Here is a 24,786-nt window from a genome sequence, read left to right as displayed (position 1 = left end):
TCTGTCGCTCCCCCTATCTCTCTCCTCTCCTTCTTTCCTCTCTTTCTCTGTCACTCCCCCTATCTCTCTCCTCTTATTCTTTCCTCTCTTTCATTCTCTCCTGTTTTTTTGCCTCTCTTTTTTTCCTCTCTTTCTCTTTCTCTATCTCTCCCCTCTCTCCTTCTCTCCCCTCTATCCTTCTCTCTTCTCTCTTTCTCTCTCTCCCTCCCTCTAGATGCTATAGACCGCAGTACATCATTTTTGTTCTTTTTTGTCCAACCTTTGGGTTCGGCAAGGGAAGCGACGTTGACTCAGCTAATCACTATATAATAAAACTCTTTCAAACTGTTTCCTAGTTCTGGCCCTTTTGAAAAATAAATCCTTTCAGGGTCACCTGTTGTTCACAGATGCTCATTTATTTCTTTCCCCTCTTTTTTATTTTACAAAAACAAGTCTGAATGCAACTTCCACCTGATGTGAAAAGTGGACACGGGGAAGTAGCGTTCGGGGCAGGAGTCTGGAACAGGGGGGGAGAGGAACTCTGACAGGAGTAGTTTTTGCTTTCTGCTTCAGGGATCATGGAAGTTCACCCTGCACTATGGAGGGCAAGGTCAACTCTCTTTTCTTTTTTTTCTTTCTTTCTTTCTTTCAATTCACGGCGAGCACCACCCAATCCTCCCATCATCCCCGCGGCACGAGGTGCTTTCGTAATTTCGTCTGGCACGGGCCATCCGATGTGGCCCAGTGTTCCCGTCGCTGGGGTGTGATGTAACCTCGGCGCTGTGGCTCCTCCCACTTTGGCTTCGATGCTGCCCGTACAGTACTTTCTCGTTCTATGGGATCACCCACGTTTTGCCAAACCGGTTAAAGGCTGTGGGGGGAAAAGATTTCCAGTGCACTTGTACTTTCAGTTCTTTAGCTACTTGTTATGTCAATTTGTTTAGGGGGGGGGACGGGGGACGGCGATGGATCATCTGGGACCCTTCCTTTGCTAATGCCCAGTGAGATGGTGAGCGGGACCAAAACCTCTCCATTTCTGGAAGGGTGGGGGTGCTGTGGTTAATTTTTGTGGGCCATGGTGCCCTGGTGCCCCCCCCCCCACCCCCACCCCCCTCGATGGTGGGATTAAAGAAGCAGAGGTTGGCTGCACATGCTTCTCAGGACACGCATGCTAACGTTAGCCCTTCTAAATTGATGCAGGATTCTGTGCTGATTGGACAGACCATAACAGGCCAAACTGGGAAACATGAAATAGAAAATGTGCTGAAAGTTGTTCCAGCAGAAGAAAATGAGTCACTGAAGGTGATGATTTATCGGCTTCTCTTTCTTCAGGGTTTTCACTATAAAATATCTTCTAAAATGTGTATCCTTCGAGGAATTTGAGATCATTTGATAGTTAACTGCTTAAATTATTGTCTAGAATTTAGCATGTTTCATGATCGGTACTTGAAAGGTGCACATTCTCAGGTTATGATCGTAACAGTTGATAATGTCAATATTGGGAAATGTATATTACGGTTCAAAAAGGAAAAAAAAAAAACGTGCAAGAGCAAACTGAAACAAATGTAAACAGCTCGACCATTTTCAAACATACAAAGGGTTTGCGGATGGCGTTCAGTTAGGTTTCGTTTACCCAGAAGTCTCTTCATCATTTATTTTTAAATTTTTCCTGTCAAACTTTGACACAAAAATTTTATGCTTCCCCCACATCCGTGCGAGATCCTCCCTCACCACCCCCCCCCCCCTCCCCAGTCTGTCAACTCCACCTCACCCCTTTTTTAAAAGTCCTGTTTTTCCATCTTTTCCCGTCGCGTTTCGCCAGACCTGTTCTCCCTGCACGCGGTGTCACGCAACACGCCGCGGTGTATTAATAGGGCGCCCGAGCAGGACGGGACCTGCCCGAGCCGACGCACGAATCACCTGCGAGGCGCACGGAGCGTAGCCTGCGACGGTCCGCCCCCCCCACCCCCCGCTACCCCCCCCCCCCCCCCCCCGCCCCACCTGCCCTGACTCACTGCGAGCCACACGGGGGCCTTCCTGTTTGTTTGCCGTTCCCTGAGAGTTAAACGCGAGCGGGGGGGGGGTGTTGGGGGGGGTTGGCTGTGACGTGTGTCACCCTGCTTGGGTAACGGCCAGATCCGCGTGCTTTCGCGTCCGGGGTGCCAGATCCTGCCTTTTCCTCCTCTTTCTGGGGAAATGCGACTTAAAATAAGTTCATCCGGTCTGGCTGATCATTTAAACACCAGCGGAGTGCACCGTGCACCTTGGCTCGTATGAAGGCTTTTGGAGTTGATTTAAAGCGCGGAAGATGTGCTGGGAGCGCTTTTGCTTCAAAGCTCATTTTCTCGAGGATTGGACAGATGTTTCAGAACACCTGCTTTCCACATTGTACAGGAGAATTGACTGGTCTGTGTGTACTGTGCATCCTGTGGATAGTTTATAAATATGGTTGATGTTCAGTGTTAAATTCACTCTTGCAGAGTACATTCACTCTTACAGAGTACATTTTACTGTGATGAAGTGCATTTGACTCCTCTCTGCCTCCTCTCCCATTGTAACACTGGCCATTTTCCAGTGTACCTGCTACAGACACCCGATTGGACGGTTGTATTATGATGTCAGTATGGCTGTCGATTCTAGAACTTACTGTTGCCGTGGTACTGATTCAAAAAGAGGGTTACCGGCTGTTTTCAGTGGTCCTTGTATTCCTGTTGTGATGACTGGTGCGCCGCTATGTTAGGCATGACATGCAGTGGAAACATGAAGGTTATGATTCACATTTTGAACCCGGGCAGGTCTGAATTTTTTTTTTTTCTCAGCTTTGGAACAAGATGTCGCACCCCGGGGTCCTGACTCACTGCGGTCACTAAAGGTCCCGTTCTCCAAGGGTCCAGGGGGCTCCCCTCCCCCCCCCCACACTCCCACTGTCCTCCTGGGCCTGTCCTCCCTCCATCCTCCTCCTGGGCGTCCCCCCTGGACCCTTGGAGACCACAGTGAGTCAGGACCCTGGGGTGCGACATCTTGTTCCAAAGCTGAGAAAAAACCCTGCCCGGGGTTCAAAATGTGAATCATAACCTTCATGTTTCCACTGCATGTCATGCCTAACATAGCGGTACACCAGTCATCACAATAAGAATACAAGGACCACTGAAAACAGCCGGTAACCCTCTTTTTGAATCAGTACCACGGTAACAGTAAGTTCGAGAATCGACAGCGCCGCTCTGACATCATAATGTCGGTGTGGCGCCTGTAGTTCGTTGGTCCGTCGACGTCAAAAGAGAGCTTCGCCAATTTTTTTGGGTTACGAATTTTGATTTGTAAAGTAACCGACTTCCCGCCTCTGCCTCTTTGGCGTGTCGACTCAACGCGTACTTCAGATCGGCACCCTGAACCAAAGTGGCGTACCCGAGCCCTCGTACGTACTGAATCCCTGTGTTCATTTCTCCATGTTTTTTTTCTGATGCTACAAACGCTTCAGAAGCCATCAATAGTCTTCTGCACCGACTGTAAAATAAATTAGAGTTTACAAAGCAGCTGAAGTGCACTGGGGAATAAACACAGCGTTTTGGCTCACTCTTCTTATTCCGATTGCCGCCCTTTCCTGCGTCAGTCTGACAGTTCGGGTTACTGCCACGGTGACTGGGCTGGTGAAGTGTCTTTGTGTTGGGCAGGGAGGGGGAGAGAGGTGTTGGGGGGGGGGGGGGGGGGGGGGGTTGTTCAGAATTTTGGCTCCAGTGTGCTATGTTGTCAGAAGGAGGAGACGGAGTTGGGGACAGGGAAGTTCCGGGACCCCCCCCTCCCCCCCCTCCCCCAAACGCTCACGCCCACGCCCATCGCCGCCCCCCCCCCCCCCCCCCCCTCCAGCGGACCGCACACAGGGCGTGTCTGTGCCCTACCCGTGGTCGGCATGGCTGAGATCAAAAGAGCGGGGAGGCTGAGCTCTCTCACCTCTCTGTCTGGTGAAATTTGTTTATCCCCCAGGTTTCCTTTTGCCTTGCAAATGAGGCTGGGCCTGACCTGCAGCCTATGCTGTGAAGAGAGTCCCTCTCTCTCTCTCTCTCTTTCCCTCTCCCTCTGTCTTTCTCTCTCTCCCTCTCTCTCTCTGTATCTCCCTCTCCCTCTCTCTCTCTGTATCTCCCTCTCTCTCTCCCTCTCCCCCTGTCTTTCTCTCTCTCTCCCTCTCTCTCTCTGTATCTCCCTCTCTCCCTCTCTCTCCCTCTCCCTCTGTCTTTCTCTCTCCCTCTCTCTCTCACACACCACACACACACACACTCCCTATCTCTCTCTCTCTCCTTCTCTCATACACACACTCACCCTCCCCCTTTCCCTCTCCCTCTCCTCTCTCCCTCTCCCTTCACCTCATCGCAGTCCTTCTGGAACACAGTCTGCCCTTCCTCTTTCCCCATCTCTCTCTCTCTTTCACTTTCCCTTATCGCAATCCTTCTGGAACGCAATCTGTCGTTCCTTTCTCTATCTCTCCATCTCTCTCCCACTCCCCCTCCCATCTTAGATTCAAAAATTTTTTTTTTATTGGCCGGAAATGCATCTGTAAATACTGAGTACAGCAATATGTTTAAACATTAAACTTGGGTTTCCCCTTCTCTCTCTCCTCCCCTCTCATTCCTCTCCACCACTGGCCCTCTCCCATTTTCCCTCTCTCTCCTTCTCTCTCTTTATCTCTCTCTCTCTACGCTATTGTTTGTTGTGCCTATGGGCCAGTTTATGATGGCACAGCTGACACCTGCCTCATTTCTCAATCAGCTTGTGTACAACTGCTGTACTCAATAGTAGGCGAGTAGGCTGTTTTGGACACAACCCAGCTCAGTTAACTGGGGTTATGCCGGGTTGTGGAGAGGGGAGGGGAGGGGAGGGGGGTGGCAGGTTTTCGAACTTGTGACCATGAGGCTACGGGTTCACATCCCTAGTGCCAATGCAGTTTCACCTTGTCGCTCTCTGGCCTGGTACCTGACCCAGAATGGCCTTGGTAAAAAAGGCCCTGCCTTGTAAGATGGCAGTGTTTGTAAAGTGTGGGTTGTGGGACCTCTGGGCTGGGTAATTAGCATCCGCTAACCAGATCAGCAAAGGAGCATGGGATTGGTCTCCATCAGTCCCAGGACAAGATGGCCACTCTCTGTGGTGTGGGACGGAGATCTGGATCCAGGCTGCTCCTCCAGGCTGGTAGTTTCCCAGGGTTTAAGAAGGGGGTGGGGGTGGAGGCTGGGGCAGCGGGGGCTGGGGTGGGGGGGGGGGGGGTGGTTTTATCATTTGTACTTTCTATATGAGAGCACTATGTACATTAGTCCCCACTCCTTCCGCGCCCACCTCCCTTCCCTCTCTTCTTTTCCTCAATGGCTGGCTTCCTGTTGAGCAGTCGTCACATGACTTTCCAAAGCGGCTGCCATGGCGACGCGGCCTGACGCCCTCGCTTCGTTTTGTGTTGAGTTTGGGGTACGGCGGCGTGACCTCGCATTCTTGGTGAGGCTGGCCGGCAGACGGACAGGTTGCTTGTGGAAGCGCATTAGATTTTTATTAATTCATTCTTAATGCCAGTTTAATGAGGGTTTAATGCATTTGAAGTTAATTTTATTCCTTGTTATGAGAAACTAACCAGCCAATCGCAGTTCGGTATTTTGAGGTTCAGTTGCCCGTTTGGCTCTTTCCGTGCTGGTGATTGGTTGGTTAAAAATGTACATCAGACTCATACTTGACCTTTCTTCCAGACCCAAGCAAAAGGAGGTGCCTTGTTTGGCTGCCTTTAAGATCTTTGTTGTGTTGCAGGTGTGTTTGTGTGTGTGTTTGTGTGTGTGTGTGTGTGAGAGAGAGAGAGCGTGTGTCCTGTATGACTGTTATCTCCACGGATTTCACCTGCATGGCCTGCACCTGCTCTTTATGACTCAACCTGATTGGCTGATAGACCTGCGGCGTGTCTCTGCTGTACAGTGAATGCCTGCACCACCACGCCGCCGAGGATTGTGGGAAAAAATTATATAACTGGAGGGAGCCAGGCCACCTGCTCCTGTAATTACAGTGTGTGGATACATTGTTCTACTTCTTTTACTGTTTGAGGATTGCGAAGTAGTGGATCATTTATTTAGGCTTTTACACAACATCCATTGTTGTTTGTTGACCTCTGTATCACTATCTCAGAATGCCTTTGATAAAAAGGAAAAAGGGAAGAGGAGTGTTCAGTCAGTCTTTTGAGTCTTTGTTATTTTATTTTCCGGTTATATTTCTGTTCTGCTTTAAATCAATAAGATATCTTGTCTTTTAAAAAAAAAAAAGAATGCAATGGAAATATTTTCTGTAGACCTACGTGCCATTTGCGTGTATGTGCATCTGTGTGTGCACGTGTCTGTGTGTGTGTGCATTGTTGGTATACTGTAGGCATCCGTGCGCTTTTGGAAACCGAAAATTGCCTGTGATCTTAATTTTCCTTGGCAGTGTGCATTTCCATTGCATTTAAGTGACGTTTCTTGTCTCATTTCTCGTAAGTCTTCGCTGCGCAGGCTCAGAATCTGATCAAACTTTTAAGACATGATTGTGTGCGATTAAGGCTTATTTGTTAAAGGCCCAATTTCTAAAACCGCGCTCGTTCTTGTTGCATCCCTTGAGCAGTTTTCTCATGAGAATTGTGCTTGTGTTCCTCCGTTCTCCCGGTGCTGACTGCATTTCCCCCTTAGTCATGGCGAATTGGTTAACCCATTTTTTTTTTTATCTGTTTGCTGCAGATGAGACCTTAGCAAGAAGTGGCATTGTGTGCTTGTGAAAGGAAAACTGTATGAGTGTGTCACATTTCAGAAAATTAGTCATCTGCAGGTATTGCACTTGCTATTTTAGCTTAGTCAGTGACCAAGCTACATGCAAGAAATGATAATGAATCTGAACTAGTGCCAGTCAATCTTCGTGGATCGCAGTTTCTCAGCACGTTTCCTGCACTAGTATTTCAGAAGCCAACACTGTATATAGTTTATAGTTTTGATGATCATCATCATTATCATTTTACCACCTTAATTATTTGCAATTTGGATTTACTTACTACTTAATGAAATGCATTAAAGAAAAAAATTGCGATTAGTTTAAATACAAGTTCTTTAAGCGGCGTCTGTTTCAGTGATCTTTAATGCATAGCCAAACACCCAAGCGAATATTTACCCGGAGTAATGTGCTCGGTGTAGCGGTGAGCGTGAACCCTCTCCAGCCTGGGCCCTCAGAATAATGCGTGTTTCTCAGTGAAAACGCTCGCGTTTGCCCCCCCGCTCTCAGACGCTCTCAGACGCTCTCAGACGCTCTCGGACGCTCTCAGACGCTCTCGGACGGCCCGGGACCCGTCTGCGATGCGCGCGGTGAGCCCTGTCGTCTTTCCTCTGGCGTGCCGCGTCGCGTCGCGCTATTGGACGGACGGGCGTCCGTCACTTGCGCCGGGGGCCGGTTCCCTTCTCCTGCGCCCGAGCTGCCCGGAGTCTCGTCGGCATCGCTACGGCAACGCGTGGCGGGAAGAGTCCCTCGAGAGTGAAAGAGCGAGAGAGAGAGAGAGAGAGAGAGGGAGAGAGACAGAGAGAGAGAGAGAGATACGGAGAGGGAGAGAGAGGGGGGGAGACAGAGAGGTTGCGGGAGAGAGAGAGACAGACAGAGAGATAGAGAGATAGATACACAGACAGAGAGAGAGACAGAGATATACACAGAGACAGAGTGAGAGAGAGAGACAGAGAGGTAGAGAGAGAGATAGAGCGAGACAGAGAGTTAGAGACGGAGAGAGACGCCTGGCCAGGCGTTTGTATGGGCAGGGATTTCGGGGGGGGGGGCGGGATTCCGTACCCAGATTCCAGGTTCCGGAACTTTAACCAGTCCGGGCTGCGGCGGCGACGCCCGGCCCCCCCCGTGCCCCCCCGGCCCTGCAGCCTGCACGCGCTCGGACTTCCTGTTCTGTGGCCGCGAGCCGTGATTCCCTGGGGCGAGCCTCTCCGGCGTTAAAAACGTCTCCTGGGTCCTCTCTCTCTCTCTCAGGAGGAGTCCGCGCTCCAGGGTTTCGGAGCTTACGGCTGCCCCGCCGGCTGCCGGTGCACAAACGGTAAGGACCCCGGCTGTCCCGGGCTCTGCCTGAACACCTCGCGTGTCCAAGCATTGCTCATTACCTAAGTTTTAATTTTTTTTTAGCAATAAGCTGCACAGGTCAGAGAGTGGGGTGCGGATTGGGTGTGCGGATTGCGTATGTTTCTAGTCCAGGTATCGCATCATTGTTATCGAATCAAAATTAACATATTTTATTTTTTGTATTGTAATATATTTAATATTTTAGAAAAAATAATATTTTAAATGTATTTTATTCATTTCCCAACGTGGAGCACCCTGTTAGCTGTTGGAGCTGCAGTCTGTTGTGGAGAGATAGCTCTGGTTGCTTGCGACGCGCTAGTCCGCAGCGCTGCTGTGTTTTGGTTACGGTGTTTTTGGTTGTTTCGGCGTGAGCATTAGAGTAACTGGAGGGCGAGCGAATGATTGTCCTGTGGTGAGGGCCTGGGCGTTGCGAACCCCACCCGAAATTCAGTTCCTGTGGGCATCAGCCGCGACACTCCGCCCACGCCCCCCCCCCCCCCCCCACTCTTTCTCTCTTATGCACTCAAAGGATGTAGTCCCCTGTGGCGGGGGGGGTGGGGGGGGGGGGGCGGGGGAGTTCACCAGTGGCAGTAAAAACAGCTGTCAGAGAAAACAGTGGGAGAAAACAACACTACTTTTTTTTTTTTTTTTTTTTTTTTTCTCCAGACACGCTCCTCTGTGCTTGCCAGCCTTGGTAATAACAGACACTCAGCGTCTGGGGGTTTCTGAGGTGTCAGAGGGGGCCCTTTGAATACCTGTTGGATTGCTCCGTGCTTCGAGGGGGTTTGATGGGTTTTGCATGCGGCGGCCGACACGCCCTGTTTTCCCCGCTAGCTCGAGTGGCTGGCGTTCGTCTGGAGCCCCCCTGACGCGCCACTTCCTCGTTTGAGGAGTCCGCCGCGCTGCTCTGTGCGTCTTCGGTGTGCGTGTGGAGGACTCGCTGTTAGCGTGCTCTTACTGCACGGCGCACTGCGTTCGAGTGTTGGTGGTGGGTGGGGGGGTGGGTGGGGCGGGGGGGGGGTGCGGGGAGGCGGTCAGGGGAGGGGTTCGTTCAGAGGTGCAGGGTGAAAGTGGTGAACCCCTCCCCCCTCCTCCCTTCCTCCCCGCCCGGGTACTGATGAGGAAGGAGTAACAGGGACTCCCCTTTAATGGCGGTGTTGATGGGACGGGCGCAGGGTCGCCTTCTCTCCGGCTCTCGCTTGCTCGGGGTGTTAGCAGCTGTCTGTTGTGTTGTTGTCTGTGTTTAGGTACTTTCCCTGGTCTCAGTTCCTTCTTAAACTCCCTGTTGTTAGCTGATTTTTTTTTCCCCCCTCTTCTGCTGAGCTGGTCTGAGAGAGACCAAAAACTTCCACTGATCTACCTCCATCAAAATACTGCTGGTACAGTGCGTGTGTGCGTGCGTGTGTGTGTGTGTGTGTGTGTGTGTGTGTGCACGTGCGTGCATGCGTGTGTTTGTGTGTGAAGTTGATGGACGGGTAGTTGTTGTCACGGATCTGGGCACTCATTGATGGTGCCGAAGGATATGACATCATCAGTTCAATCAATCAGACTTTATTTATGTAGCAATTTTCATACGATCAAATGCGATACAAAGATGCGTCCCATAACAAAACATGAGATAAACACAAATATAATACAACGTAGAATAAAGCAAAAGAACGTTGTGCCCACACAGAGTCAGAACTGGAGTGAGGAAACACACGAGATTCGTCGTCCGTGATCTCGTGCTCAGTTCCTTAATTCTTCGGTGGAAAACAACACAACTTTTCAACTGAAAGCAGGCGAAATTTGGACTTGTGTAAGCGAGACTTGAATTGAATTGAATGCGTTTCCTTCTGTTGAATGCGAAGTTGAACCACCACGCGAGCAGCAGACGCGAGTTGATCTTTGTCGTCCTTCGTCTCACTGGCTTGACTGGAAAAACCGTTTGGTTTGCTCCACAAATTAAGCCTGCACAGTTATAAACCCTAAACCACGGCCTGGTTTTTTTTGTTTCTGCGTGTGTATATTGCCTCATCAGATTACCCTGACTGAGCCGTGCGTGCTATGGGTGCAGACCTATTTCTCTCAGGAATGCCTCATTTCCCCCGATCGTTGTGCTCTGGAGCGTCGGCCCGAGGTTTCGCAGAGGAGCCCCTCGGCGGGGGGCCTGTGTCGTGCCCGGCCCAGATTTTTTGTTTTTGTTTTGTTTGCTCTGAGGCGTCAGCGGCGGGGGACGTGCATTTGCATCAGCGTCGGCCCCGCCGCTGCTCCTCGTAACACTTCGCAGAGAAAGTGCGCTTTGCATAACCCAGCCAGGTTCCCTTTTTCTCAGGAGAGCTCCGATGGTCGCTCGTCGTCGTTTCGTCGTTCCTTCGAGCGGAGGCGGACGGATTCGCGCCTGCTCCGGCGGACCGTGGGTTCTGACTCATCTCGTTGCCCCGTCGCACCTACGAGCCCGAGCGAGAGGCGCGTGAGCTGTCTTTCGCTCTCCCACCTCACAACGGCTTCAGAACAATCCTGCGACGCTTTGAGGTGTGTGAGAAGAACTCTCCTCTTTTCGGATGTCGAGCGTGGACCGGTGACGTCCGTGAGCGTTGCGGGGCGTCTGAGGACGGCGGTTAACCCTTGACTTGCTTGAGCGGGTTGCCGGTTTTCTCTTGAACGTTTTGAAAGTGCACAGTAGTGATTTTTTACATTTTTTTTTTTTTTGGGTTTTTGGTTCCCTGATTTATGGGAAGCTCGCGGTGAGTTGGTGAGAGGGTTTCGGCTCGACCTGCGGCTCCTCTGGCCAGGATTTCGGTAAACGGGGTGACTCAGATGTTCCATAGATGGAAAAAAAAATGTTCACGGAGGTGTGCATCACATGACTTATTTAAAAAAAAATCAGAAGCTGGAAAAAATTTGGAAAGAAAAAAAAACATGGCTACTTCATATATACCCAGTGGAATACAGCGTAGTGTAGGGGTCAGGGAAACTGCAACTTAAGGGTTGCAGGTTCGATTCCCAGGTGAGGAGCTGCCGTTTAACCCTGGGACAAATTCATTCCTGTGTTTCCGTGTCAGTTCTGTGCTGTTTCAGTAAATATCCGACTGCATGAAGTGCCTTTAAACATGTAGGCTTTGTACATGAGAGTGTATGGTAAGTGAAAAGAGAAAAGACTTCCACAGTTTGACAGACACTAGGCCTTGTTCTCAGAGAGAGACTTGTCACGGTGTTGCTATTCACTGAAAACCAGTGTTGCAGTCCTTATATATCAGTGCATGCGTGCACTAGGTCCGTGTGTCATGCTATCCACAGCGTTGCAGTCCTTATATATCAGTGCATGCATGCACTAGGTCCGTGTGTCATGCTATCCACGGTGTTGCAATGGGAACAGAAGGGTGATGCACTGCAGGTGCATGTGTGACTCCGTGGTGCCGTTTTGGGTGTGATGCAGTGGTTGAGAACAGCGGTACCTGAGGACAGAAATGACACGAATGTACGCACACATCAGTCATTCTGACGTGCTTTAAGGAAAAGAAGAAAAAAACCACCTCTTTGTTGTAGTGGACAGTGAAGCCCTTTTGAGAAATGGGGGGGGGGGGGGGGGGGGGTTGACGTACTGTCGCTGTCACTGTCGAGTTTTTCGGTTTTGAAACTTGTGGGCTCACTCTGCACGCGTTCTTTATGTGAACAGGAGGCCCCTTATTTATTTTTTTGAAACAATGTCTAAGGCTTTCCAACTACTCGGTCTCTCTCTCTCTCTCTCTCTCTCCTCGTGCACATTCTCACACACACACATGCACACACACACACACACACACACACACAGAGCTGAGGGTTCAGGATGTTTGTGGGGGTTCGTCAGGAGGATGACAGCGCTGACAGTGCTGTCGTTTCCTGGAATATCAGTCTCTCAGAACTCAGATCATCCACATTAGCAGCACGGTGGTGACTAATTGTTCTGTGCCATTGTTTTCCCACACCCCCGCCTCTCTCTCTCTCTCTCACACTCTCTCTCGCTCTCTGCCTCCCTCCACCTCCCCCTGTCCCTGTCTCTCTATCTCTCTCTCTATCTCTCTCCCCTCCCTCTGTCCCTGTCCCCCTCTCTCTGTCTGTCTCTTTCCATCGCGCTCTCTCTTTTCTCGCTCTCTCTGCAATCCCACAAGTGCTTTATCTCTACTCCCCTGCTGCTCTCTCTCTCTATCTCTCTATCTCTCTCTCTCTCTCTCTCTCTCACTCTTCTCCCCCCCCTGCCCTGAATCCTCGTGGTGGCTTGGCTGCTCAGGGCCTGTGACCCCCTCCCTTCCACCCCCCCCCCCCCCACCTCCCAACACGGGCGCTCCCTCCCTGCCACAAACACAGCTTTGGTTTCTGCCTCTGGGTGGGGGGGGGGGGCCAGGGGGGGGGCCCAGGGCAGGAAGTGAGCTCCGGGGTCTTACTACCCAGCGGTGGGGCCCTGATAAAGTTGTGGTCCCCTTATCTCCCCGCCCAGGTCGTGCCCCCCCCCCCCCCCCTCGCTGCCTGCCCCCCCCCCCCCCCCCCCCCCCCCCCCCCCCCCCGCTGCAAGCGCAGGTCCCTCAGATGCGCTAGCCTCGCGCCGTCGCGCCATTAGCCAAGTGTTGTGCAGAGATAATGGTAACTGGTGGTCCGGGCGTTCGCCAAGCCGTGAGCGAGCGGGGAGGCTGCTCCTCTTGACCAATCGCCTTTTTCTGTTTGGTTTTTACTTTTCGCTTTTATCTCTCTCCTCTTTTTCAACCTTGGCTATTGTCTGTGCGTACATGGCGGTGGTGGGGGGGGGGGGGGCGTGCAGGGGGGGGGAGCGTGCAGGGGTGGGGGTCACGTGCTGACCCAGCTTTTTGTTTTGTGCCTGATCTTCATTTTCGGGGGGGGGGGGGGGGGGTCTCTCACACGACGGCCGATACCCCGCGGTAGAAGCAGGCCCCCGATATGTCAGAGCGCGAGAAGCTTTCAGCCAAAATACAAGCTTGGTCCGGGGCGAAATACCTTTCCCAAACGAGGTAAATCATCTTCACTGACTGAGGTAAAAATCTCTGACACGTGTGTGGTGACACTTTTTTCTGACTGATATGCAGGGCCTGTTCAAAAGGCCAGGTCCTCCTGAGAGTGAGCGGTACCCCGACGCGATTAATGAGCAGACGTGTTATCCTCTACAGGGTGGATCCAAAAAACACCTATGAGGGGACCGACAGGAACCGACAACAGATGACCTCCCAGCCACGTCCCCCGGGTTCCGGAACTCCACCCACCAAATTTTTGAATTTTTGTCCCACGCGGCATCCCGTACACGTGGTTTCTGGTCGTCATTCATTGGCCGTTGGTGGCCCTGCTTTCAAAGTCTTCTGTTCGGGTTTTCTGACCAGGTTTTGCTGAGGCGCCGATAATGCCTAGGAAGACCTGATCCGAACGTGACCTGAACAAGACAAAAATCTGAACAGAAACGGGTTCTTCTGGTAGGCAGCGTGCCCCATTTCGGTTCAGTAACTGAGCTGGTTTGAGCCAACGTGTCCCTTCAAAAGTCCAGAAGCCCAGTCATCCAAGTGCTCAACCATACTGCTTAACCGGAAAGGTGCCCCTGCAGACGTAAACAAGCCAAACCTGTAACAATTAACACACACAAGAAAACAAAGTCGCTACACAAGATATCTGAAATTTGAATCTTAATTCAACCAAGGGCACCAGCTGGCATTAGTGCAGACTCTTTGTGGAGTAAGGCTTCTGTGTCCTTAGTTCTTTTTTTTTTGTCAGTTTTTGTTCTTTTTTTCTGTTGGCGATCATCGTGCCGTTCTATTTTCACACCTTGAAGCGAGAGCGCGTAAGAGAGGTGTTGTGACACAACGCATCTTCGGAGCCGTGCGCTTTAATCTCTTTCTCTCTCTTCTGCTCTCCTCCGTCTAACACCCTGTGCCTCCTGTTGCATCACTGAATCATAATGGTCGATTTCAACACACACACACACACACACACACACACACACACACACACACACACCGTGTGACACAGGAGGCCAGAGAGAGAGAAACCAGGGGCTGCGTGTGGATTTATTGCCTTGTATCGAGGAAAAAAAACATCATCGTTTTGGGGCTTGTCAAAGCCACACGTTTAGAGAGAAGTGTGTGGTAAGCAAAAAAAAATAAAGAGAATTACTCCACCCTCTCCCACCCAGACACACCAGTTATTGTTCATAAAACTCCCCTGTAGAAGATAGAAATCTGACTCCCCTTGAAAAATAATGTCCGAAGTAACTACCCGTAGCGTACGTTTGGAAACGCGAGTTGTGCGTGTAGCAAAAAAAAGCGAGTTTGTTCCATTTCATATTGCACCACGGGTGTCATGTTCAGTAGCTGATTTACAACCCAGGAACCTGGCCGCGCTGGTTGTGAATAAGTGACTTGGCCCGCAGCCCTTGAGCTGCTGGAAGACGTCTCTTTCTCTGTGAGGTGGAACTATATAATTGCGCTGCTCGATATTGTGTTGTTGTTGTTTTTTTTTTTTTTTAAACTCCACCTTTTGCGGTCTCATTCTGTGTAAACAGTCGGCGTTGAGGAAGTGACTCGAACACGCTCGGCGTGTTTTTCATAGGTGTGGGTAACACAGAGGACTCCGTGCTCTAAACCAGTTAATTCACACCGATTTTAAAGGGAAGTGCACAGTTCTGCTTTGTTTTTTTTTTTGCTTTTTTTTTTCCTCTCTCTCTTTGTGTTTCTTTGTTGAGCTCGCTCACATGTCGTCCGACAGGCTTTTTTGTGTTGGGTCCTGTGAAGCCGAAATGGGCTTTTCGGCATTGAGCTGCCTGGACACCTTTAAACTCTTTTTTTTCCACGTGGAAAATGAAGCGGCATCCGTCGTGTCCGTGCCATGCTTCGCACCCCATTGCATGCTGGGATATAATCAATCTGAATACCAATCAAATGGGTTACCCTGGATAGTGGTTTATTGCCAATGAAGGTTTACCTGAAGGCTTTTCTGAGGCGGGGGGGGGGGGGGGGGGGACGTGCAAATGCTCAGCTGACCCAAACCCAAACTCACTCAGCCCTTTGCTTTTGGAAACTCAAAGTTTGCAGTCACAGGTGCTACAGAAATCCAAGATGGCTGCCTCATTGTACTTAAGTTGTGTCTGAAGTTGTGTCTATTGATCTGAAAAGCCCATCACTGTGGAACTTTAGTTCGGTGCTGGTGCCGACCCCGGCCCTGGGTCTGAACTGCTGGGTCTGTTTTTATTTATGCTAAACACCTGAACTGAATTAAAGTGGCTGATTATACAGTTAACTCCTCTCAACCTGGTTTACTGGGTCTGGTTTGGTATAGCTGACTCCCCCAGTCAGATCCTGATTGAGCGCGCTCTGTGGGCCCAGTGCTGGGTTGTTGGTTTAAGTAGTTTTTTGGAGAGTCTTCCACCTTGTGATGACTCCCACCCTTCCTTCCTCCCAAAGAAAGTAGGGGCGACACAGCTCAGGAGGTAAGAGCGGTCGTCTGGCAGTTGGAGGGTTGCCGGTTCGACCCCCTGCCCTGGGCGTGTCTAAGTGTCCCTGACCCCTATTTGCTCCCAACGAGCTGATTGGTACCTTGGCATGGCGGCCTTTCACCGTTGGTGTGTGTGTGTGTGTGAATGGGTGAATGAGAGGCATCAATTGTAAAGCGCTTTGGATAAAAAGCGCTATATAAATGCAGTCCATTTACCATTTACCAAAGACTCCTCCTCTTTCTCTCCGTGACCCCTCCCCTTCCTCCCCGTGACCCCTCCCCTTCCTCCCCTGTGCTCCCGTAGGTGTCGGCCCGCATGGATTCGCCCGGCGAGCTCAGCTTCGTCTCGGAGCACGACTCCGACTCTGACTCCGACTCCTCGGACTCCTGGTGAGTAGCGACGCTTTGCGCATCTCACAGGTCACACACAGCATTTCCCTTGAAGTTCATGCTTCACCCGTAGGTCAACAAAACATTTAACTGCGTCACAGGTACACACTCAGAAGCTCCCTTAAAGCACTGCACTGCGTATTCCATTAACATTTCTCCTCCACAAATGTTTGCTTGTTTGGTTTAAAATCAACAGTTTGTTGGGTTTATTTTGGCAATTGCTGAACTTGCCGAAGATAAAAGCTAACACATTTATTTTTTTCTTCTCGTGGGTAATATTGTAAAATCCCTAGAAACTGTTAAAAGGTTAATTCTGTATTTTATTTTTTTTTTTCCAAAAGTGTTCCAAAATGTAATGAAGGGGTTAATATATATTTTTTTTGCATACGTCCTCGTAAGTGCAGGTAGAAAAGTATGGGAGAAGGTTGCCTTGGCGATGGACGCTCACGTCGCCATGCCGCCGCTAATTGAACCGGCCGTAATCAAACTGAGTAAAGAACATAAAACTCTGACTGATGCAATCCAGGGGGACCGATAAGAGCCTTATCTTTTCCGCGGGGCAGGTGTTTTTCGGATATTACCCGCTCCTGTTACTTCGCCAGCCGCTCACGGGAGATCTTGGACGCTAAGGCTCCAGGTCCCGTGATGACAGCATTCCAGCGAAAGGCGATTTCGTTGAGCAAACACGTCGCTTCGATGTGACGGCTGAGCGACTGCACGGGCAGGGATGTGTCTGAGCAAACGCACGCGATAAGTGTCCCAGCATGATAAATGTTGTGTGTAACTTTGAGAGGTCAGAGGTCAAAGTTCAATTGTAATGTTGTAATGAATGAACCGAAAAAATCCAAAACGAATATAAATACTGACATATGAACATGGTCATTACTTTCATGCTAGATCAAGGAGGCTTGTTCAACTCCCTGGGGGATGATGGGTGGAACAGAGAAAGGCAGTGGATGAGATGATCTTACATTACATTGGTACATTACATTACATTACATTACATTACAGGCATTTAGCAGACGCTCTTAGCATAGAATTCACATTGCACCCATTTATACTGCTGGATATTTACTGAAGCAATGAAGGTTAAGTGCACCTTGCTCTCAAGGGTACCTCAAGGATACAACTTTGAGAGGTCAGAGGTCAAAGTTCAATTGTTTCAAGTTCAAAAGTTCAAAGTTCATCCTGCCAGGGAATCGAACCTGTGACCTTCAGGTCACAAGACCAGCTCCTTACCCGCTATACTAAAGAGCCGTTTTTCAGCACGTCTCTCTTCTCTTCCAGCGCTCGCCGGCGGAGACAGAGGAAAAAGAAGAAGGAGGAGGAGGAGAAGAAGAAGAAGAAGAAGAAAAAGGTGAAGACGAAAAAGTCGGAGGGCGGTGTCGCCCCGACGCCCGCGCCCGCGACTGCGGCGAATCCCGCGCTTCCCAGCGGCGGCTCGGGCCCGACGGAGACGCCCCGGATTGCCGACGGCCCGACGGCGGGACAGACAAACGGGGCCTTCGAACACGACACTGAGGGCTGACGGCAGCCCGAAACACTGGAAAAAAAGCCTTTTAGCGCATGCAAAACCAACAACGCGACCAGTGATTGGCCATCGTATTCGTTTCGGACCAATCGTTGGTTGCGTTACTAGCTTTTTTGTGTGCTAAGAGGGTTTTGGACATGTTAATGGACTTGGTAAATTGGTCTGCTACTTGGGAAAACCCCCTTTGATCTGATTTGGAAAAACTGCCAAACTGACAGGACGCTGTGGGGTTTAAACTGAAGATTCCCTCCCCTGCGCAGTTCAGCGAGGCATTCTTTCTCCAGAACTTTCTCCAGAACTGGTTCCTGGAGAGCTACTCGATGACTGATAGCTGCCTCGAAGTAGGTGAACTAAACCAGGAAGAAGCACGGGAGAACGGGATTGCAAGGAATGTCGAACTGCTTTGGGACGTCGAATCACCTGACATCCTCGGATAAAATCATGGACCTCTGCTGGAAACTGCATTTGCCTCTTTAGCAAAAACAATTATGCTGTGTTACATTGTAGAGCTCTTCAGCAAATTAAGCCAGAGCTGTTTAACAAAAACTGCACAGACACACACACCCACCCAGTTTCACACACACACACACACACAAACACCCACACAGTTTCACACACACACACACACACACACACACACAAACACACTCACAGTTTCTCACACACTCACACTCTCAAACACACACACAAACACACTCACGGTTTCTCACACACATACGCACTAACACACCACACACACACACACACACAAACACACTCACAGTTTCTCACACACATACGCACTAACACACCACACACACACACACACACACACAGTCACATATGCACACTGGCCATTCACTATAGCCATGACTTATACCATGAAGTGAGAATTTTTTTTGTGTGTTAAGCTTGAAAGGCACAGGTAGACCAGATAGATGAACAGCATGAATCTCTGTTCTTTACCTGCCTTTGTCACCTTACAGTAATTCACCTGACAGCTCAGTCTAATTCAAACAGCAGCTTTGAAAAGCCCCCCTTCTATATGCACAGAGTTGAGGTTTTACATTCTGGCTTGTCTGACACATATGGTGCTGGTGCTGACTGGAGATTACACTTTGAGTTTGTGACAAAACTCTAGTTCACAAGACACGTGTGAAGCTCTGTCGATAGCTGCTGGATATTTCAAGAGATTAGACTGAGGACAGCTTTTTGTGTGATACTTTACATTATTTTTTTAAGGTTTCAAATTAATGGTTTGTTTTGGTTCGTCATGATTATTTTTTGTTATGCGTCGTTTGATTCTTTTTTGCCACAAATAAAAAAAAAATTTGATACATATTTTATAACTTGTATAAACTAATTTGTATCTGCTTCCTTTCTAAGTACTGTACAATATGATTTATTCCTGCAATTTGACTGAAATTTCCTATCTCGAGAAACATAATATAACTAAAGTTTTACAGTGGAAAATTTCTTTTAATATGCAATTTACCAAGTGAAGTCTGACTTAATGAAAGTATTTTTAAGACAACTCAGGAGAATCCCTTTGATAACAAATTTATTTGAATGGCCAAGTGTCAAGCAGAACCATTGGAAAACACTTCACTGAATGTGCAGTTTGATTAATATGAAGGTCGTTATGAGAGTGGAATCCTGCCATTACATGCATAGCTTACCTGTCCTAGACACAGGTCTGGATTCAATTAACATTCCTCCTGTACTTTGACTTTTCACATAAATGCAATCATTTTGCATTGTGAGTTAATTTTGGTGATCCCTTAAATCGCCAAACCGTGTTTTTAGCGAAGAAGCTAATTTGCCGTCAGTCGTGAGTTGGCGTTGAGGACAAGGTCGACTGAATTGCGGCCATTTTCTCTGCACGGCGAAGAGGCCCAGCATTTACCGTGCATGCGACTGCTGTTTGCACGTAAGGAGCGTGTCAGCAGCGACACTTTCCATTTGAGAATCAGCAGAGAAGACCACAGACCGTGCTGCGATTCAAATGCTTTCTGACTGCGCAGTTTCACCAGTGCGATAAAACGAAAAGCGACATGTTGCGGGAAACCCTTCTGCGTGTACTTAATTGTAAGAAAAGAATCATGTACATGTACACGCACACGCACACACACACTGGCATACACACACACACACACGCGCGCGCGCGCACACACACTGGCATCCACGAGAGTAGTTAAGAAAGTTGAGTGCGTCCTGGTCACAAAGAAACTTTTGAACGTACAAAGCCCTTAAAGGTTTGGCTTACGGACTGCGAATCGCAAACAGCTGAAATGGAAGGCAGCTTGTTTTGTTTTATCATCAAAACAATTTATTTCCCCCCAAAAAACAATAAGGCATAAAGAAAAGAAAAAAAGGAGGGATAGAGATGGTTGGTTTTTTTTGAAGGGTGGGGGGCAGTCGGGTGGGGGGGGGGGGCTGTAGGGGAGGAGAGAAAAACAGTGAGGAAAGTGTGGGGGCTATTGATGAGAAGTCCTCGATGACAAGTGGCCTAAATCTGGCGGCTGGGCCCGATTGTCTGGCGCTGAATTGGATGTCAGGATCGTTTAGGGTTAACAATGGGCCAACGCACGCCACTCTGGCCACAGGCAGGAGACCGTGGCGGGGGCCGCGCGGGGCCCGTGGGGGCCTGTGGGCCAGTTTGGGGGGGGGGGGGGGGTCCACCCGCATTCGGTCCGTCCTTCTGCTCTATTTCCCCAGGTGAATGGGTTCGAGCCGCCGCCCGTCCCGCCACCACCGCCGCCGCTGCCGCCATCGCTTTTGCGCGCGCGCGCGAGAGAGGGGGAACCCAAGGCGGGAAAGAGAGAAAGTTTGCGCCGCGGTGGGTTGTTTTATAAACAAGCTGTGCTGTGGGACGGTGCCCGGGACAGGCCCCCCCCTCTCCACCCCCCCCCCCCCGCTCAGGCAAAGGGGTCAGAGCGGGAGGAAACTGGCCAGACTGAACCCCCCCCCGCCCCCCTCCCACACACTTCCCGCCTATCTGTGTACAGCCAAAGTTGAATATGAGGTGAATGGGAGATGTGGATCATAATAACAATAATCATATTACGGCATATTACGACCCACTATTATAATTATTGTTATTACCACCCACTTCTCCCATTCAACAATAAAATAACAAGTCTTATTATTAAAATTTGAATTACTGTCAATTATTGTCTGATTATTATCAATGATATTATCCCCTTTATAATTAATAGAGATTCATTTTTTTATTTCTTTATTTTTTATTTAAAATTCATTTATTTAATATTTTTGAAAGCTATTTTCCAGGTCTAGTTTTTTTAATTTTATTTCTAAATTTCCGCCCCTCCTGCAGCCCTCCTGTGATTGGGCCGCAGGTGAAGGGCGCTGGATGAGGTCACAGAGTGCTTCCTTAATGGCTGCTGATGAAGCTGTCAGAGTGTGCTTGGGCTCCGCTTTACTGTACTGCTGCAAAATGCACCCTGGGATTTCATTTGGCCCTAAAGTCTCCTGAGGGGTATCCCAGCATGCTGGGTAGCTTATCACCTTCTGCAAAGCTTGTATAACTTCCAGCAGATTAGATCTTGGGGAGGGGGGGGGATCCTGTCAGTCCAAATGCATTATGGGTATTCACTCACCCTGATGCGTTCAGATGTCAGATGACCTCACTGGTGGGGTATTTTAGGGGTTGTAGGGTGGGGGATTTTGGGGGGGGAGGCAGGGACAGAACAGTAATTCCCTCAAAATTTATTTTGTTTTCACATCAGTGTGTGTGTATTATCAGAGGAATCTTCCAGAAAATGAATATGTTCACAATCTGAATTTGCTTGAGACTCTTAATGTCTGAAATTCTTCTCTTTTTTTTGATGCTACAAAACTATTGAAAAACTATTAATTTTTTTGCTTGTTTCAGTTCTACTTTGTTATCTAAAATTACATTAGACTGAAATATCATCGTGGGGACTGTGCAATATTTTTTGAGCAGTATGTTTAACAGTAGTTGCAATGTGAGAACCTGTTCTTCAGATGCACCCACAGCCACCATAACAGAACAGAGAGAGAGAGAGAGGCAGGAATAATTAGAATGAATTTTAATGAGATTTGAAAGCGTATGGAGTAAGTCAGGAGTTGGCTGTGGCCGTGTAGATCAGGCTCGTGTGCAGATAGACACTGAAGCATATGCCCCGAGACTGTGAAAGTGCCCTTGTGGCAGTAGTGCCCTTTGTGTCACCATCATCTTAGCATGTTGGTGAATATTAAATCCCCCCCTCCTCCCCTCTAGATTACACACAGGCCCCCCACGGCACCACCTATCATGAACCCCCCCCCACACACCCCCAGGTCCTGCATCCTTCTATAATACACAAGGATGCAACTCTTAATCTGACAAAAGATTACAGAGAGAGAGAGAGAGAGAAAGATAGATAGAGTCAAGATGGGAATTGTGATCAGGATGTGGGCCTAAGAGAACCCCCCCCCTACCCCGAACTGGAGCAGGAAGTAAGTGAGATGAAATAGATGGGGGGGGGGGGACATGAGTAAGTGAGAGGGAGAGAGAGACAGAGAGAGGAGAGAGGCTCTTAATTTAACATGCATTTAATTAAGCAAGATGAATCATGAAGTGAACAGGTATATTAATCGTTCTGCTGTTCGCCAAAACTGAAAATCTGGTGTTTCCAGCTCTGAGAGAGAAAGAGAGAGAAAGTTAGGGAGGGAGGGAGAGAGGGAGAAAGAAAGGGACTGAGGGAGAAAGAGAGAGAAAGAAGAAGAAGAAAGAGAGAAAGAAGGGGAGGGAAGGAGAGAAGCAGGCTAAGAGGCCCCCACTTAAAGAAGTGAGGTCATTCATGAAAGGAACAGCATTTATGTGATTAATTCATGTTCATTCTTTCATAGTTAGTTGAAGCTGAAAATCTGGTTTCTCCGACTGAATGAATTATAATACCGGCCCAGTATTATCCTATTTTTTTTTTTTTGCATGTTGCACTCATGCATTTACTTGTTTATTTGTTGAAGATGAAAAACACGATATTGTCGTCATAACAACCAGCAAGCAGCACACTGAATACATTCCCAGTATAGAGTTCTGTACAATTTCCCACACTTGTCCCCATATGGGCTTCAGCACATATTTAAAATCACTGGAGATGGTTGGAAAAGATGTTTTTTTTTCTCTCAGTTCGAGAAATGCAAGAAGCCCCTCCATTGAAGACACATTTAAGTACCACAATTCTGCCTGCAAAAGAACAGGTTTATTGCGTGAGAGAAAGACAGGTGTTGAGCTGAAGATCAGCTGAGGCTACACACAATACTCCCAACAATACTTGGTATTAACACTGCTGAAGCTCTGGCCCTTTCAGTTCAGACCTGTACATTACTGTAATGAAACAGAAAATCTTCTGTGCTAGCTAGCCGTCTAAAGTCAAGTATCTTTTCGTCCGCTGCGCTGATTATTAAATAACGTTAAAAAACCTATTTTCCGACATCCTGCTGTTTACATTTATAGACGTCTTCACTCATAGCAAACTACTTTGTATTCCAATTAATAATTACTTTCAACATTGGGGTAGGTCATCCTGAGCAGGTAGGTTAGCATTGGCCAACACTCTCTCCACAGGGAGGTGCCTAATTGGCTATGGTGAGGGCCAGAGAGGAAGAGTTGGAGTCGAAACGTCCTCCGTGTTGGAGATACGTTCACGTTTGTAAAGGTGTCGGTTTTATTCCTGTACGGAAAACTGAGTGGCTGGATATAAAAGGACACCCTGGCATCCAAGCAACCACTTTTGTCAAGATATTTACTGAGCAAAAACTTTGTGCTAAACTTGTATCCTGTCGTGTTTCAGCACTGACGAGGCTAGACCCCTGTCACACTACCCCCATTTTAGGAGTGAATTTACAGTTCAGTCTCTTTTATCTAAGTCGTACACATTGTTTGATAAATTTTTTCTTTCTCTCAAAACTCAGTCAGTAGACATTAGGCCTGCCCACCCCCCCACCACAACAATGGCCTTGTAGCTACACCCTCGAGACAGCTAGCTAATCAACACCTTTCCACGATTACTCCCGACTGCAACCGTCCTGTACACTTATCGCCTCGATCAGCGTTTTTGAAAAACAAACCACACGTGACCCCCCCACCCCGCCGTGCCGGGGTGCTCAAATCCTTAAACTCGGAGCAGAGGGCCAAACCCTTGCAACCCCACTATCTGCGAAGGAACATCTGCCGTTTGAATCTTAACAAGCGGAGGAGAGCTGACTCGGTTTATTTTTTTTTGTTTTGGGTGGGGGGGGGGGGGGGTCGGGGTTTGTTTACACTCGTCTGCGCCCCCCCCCCCCCCCGATTATCTCCCGCCGTACGCGGGGTCTTGTCGTGCCGTGCTTGAGCGAGATACCGCCCCCCCCCCCGACAGCTTTTTGTTGGGCCTTTGATTAGAGACTCAAAATGGCTGCTGGTTTGCTGTGCTTCGCTCGCCCGTTCCCCGGACACTTCGAGGGCGAGCATTACATTACAGGCATTTAGCAGACGCTCATTTCCAGAGCGACTTACACAACTTTTACATAGCATTTTACATTGTATCCATTTATACAGCTGGATATATACTGAAGCAATTCCAGTTAAGTACCTTGCTCAAGATGGCAGTGTCCTTACCCGGGAATCGAACCTACGACCTTTCGGTTACAAGCCCAGTTCCTTACCCACCGTGCCACACTCCGTACGTGGGTCTGCGTTCATGGGTGCGCGTTCACGCGGTTAAAGCCCATCTTCCGGTTCAGCAATGCCGGCCTAGCATTCGCCGGGCTTACTTTTTCCAATCGAGCCGAGCAGAGGTCAGAGGTCATGAAAAAACAAAATGGCGAGGCCCTATGACAGCGTAATAAGGCACCTGCATGTTGTTTTTTGGGGGGAAGGACCTCAAACATTTTGAGAAAGATTAATGTGTTCAGAGGCAACAAAAGACATTTTTGAAAAATGTTGAACGAATAGTTGTCTGTTTTGGTAACCTTTTTTGTAAATGCATTTGTCAAGATTTTCTCGTTCTGTGGTTCTGCTTTTGCGGTTCTAACTTTTGTTGTTAACTGTATTTTTTCATAGGGCTGATTGATCTTCCAGGAAAGAAAATGTTTTCGATATAAAATGTTATTTTTCTATGGTTTCTACTACTGTTATGGCAGCTGCAAAGTAATAATAGTTTTTTCTTCTGAAAGAAATTGTGGGAAGCGCTTGACTGATGTAAAATAACTGCTCACTCTGGTACCATGTGCCTTACAAAAATTCCTTAAAGTCTTATATCTTATAATCTGTTAACAACCTCACATAAGATTTCCTAACTATCATTAACAGTAATAGTCATAATAGTTCTAAATATAATGATTTGTATTAGTCTATAGAT

At 48.8% G+C, this 24,786-nt stretch overlaps 1 protein-coding gene across 15 annotated transcripts in view; it reads left to right on the top strand.

The window, feature by feature from the left end:
- The window catches only part of LOC118230348 (RAD51-associated protein 1-like), a 50,131-nt gene extending 32,270 nt beyond the window's left edge, over nucleotides 1–17,861 (top strand). For 10 of the 15 annotated variants that reach the window (XM_035423271.1, XM_035423268.1, XM_035423270.1 and 7 more), the window contains 2 exons: nucleotides 15,821–15,906; nucleotides 17,194–17,861. In XM_035423271.1, coding sequence (XP_035279162.1) covers nucleotides 15,821–15,906; nucleotides 17,194–17,434 — 327 coding nt within the window. In that variant the 3' untranslated portion in view covers nucleotides 17,435–17,861. The other 5 variants (XR_004765832.1, XR_004765833.1, XM_035423279.1 and 2 more) reach the window with 4 other exon arrangements.
- The last annotated feature ends 6,925 nt before the right edge of the window (nucleotides 17,862–24,786 follow it).

Source organism: Anguilla anguilla, chromosome 6, assembly GCF_013347855.1.
Source record: "Anguilla anguilla isolate fAngAng1 chromosome 6, fAngAng1.pri, whole genome shotgun sequence".
Taxonomy (NCBI): domain Eukaryota; kingdom Metazoa; phylum Chordata; class Actinopteri; order Anguilliformes; family Anguillidae; genus Anguilla; species Anguilla anguilla.
The sequence above is the reverse complement of the archived record's forward strand: the minus strand, read 5'-3'. Positions and strand labels throughout refer to the sequence as shown.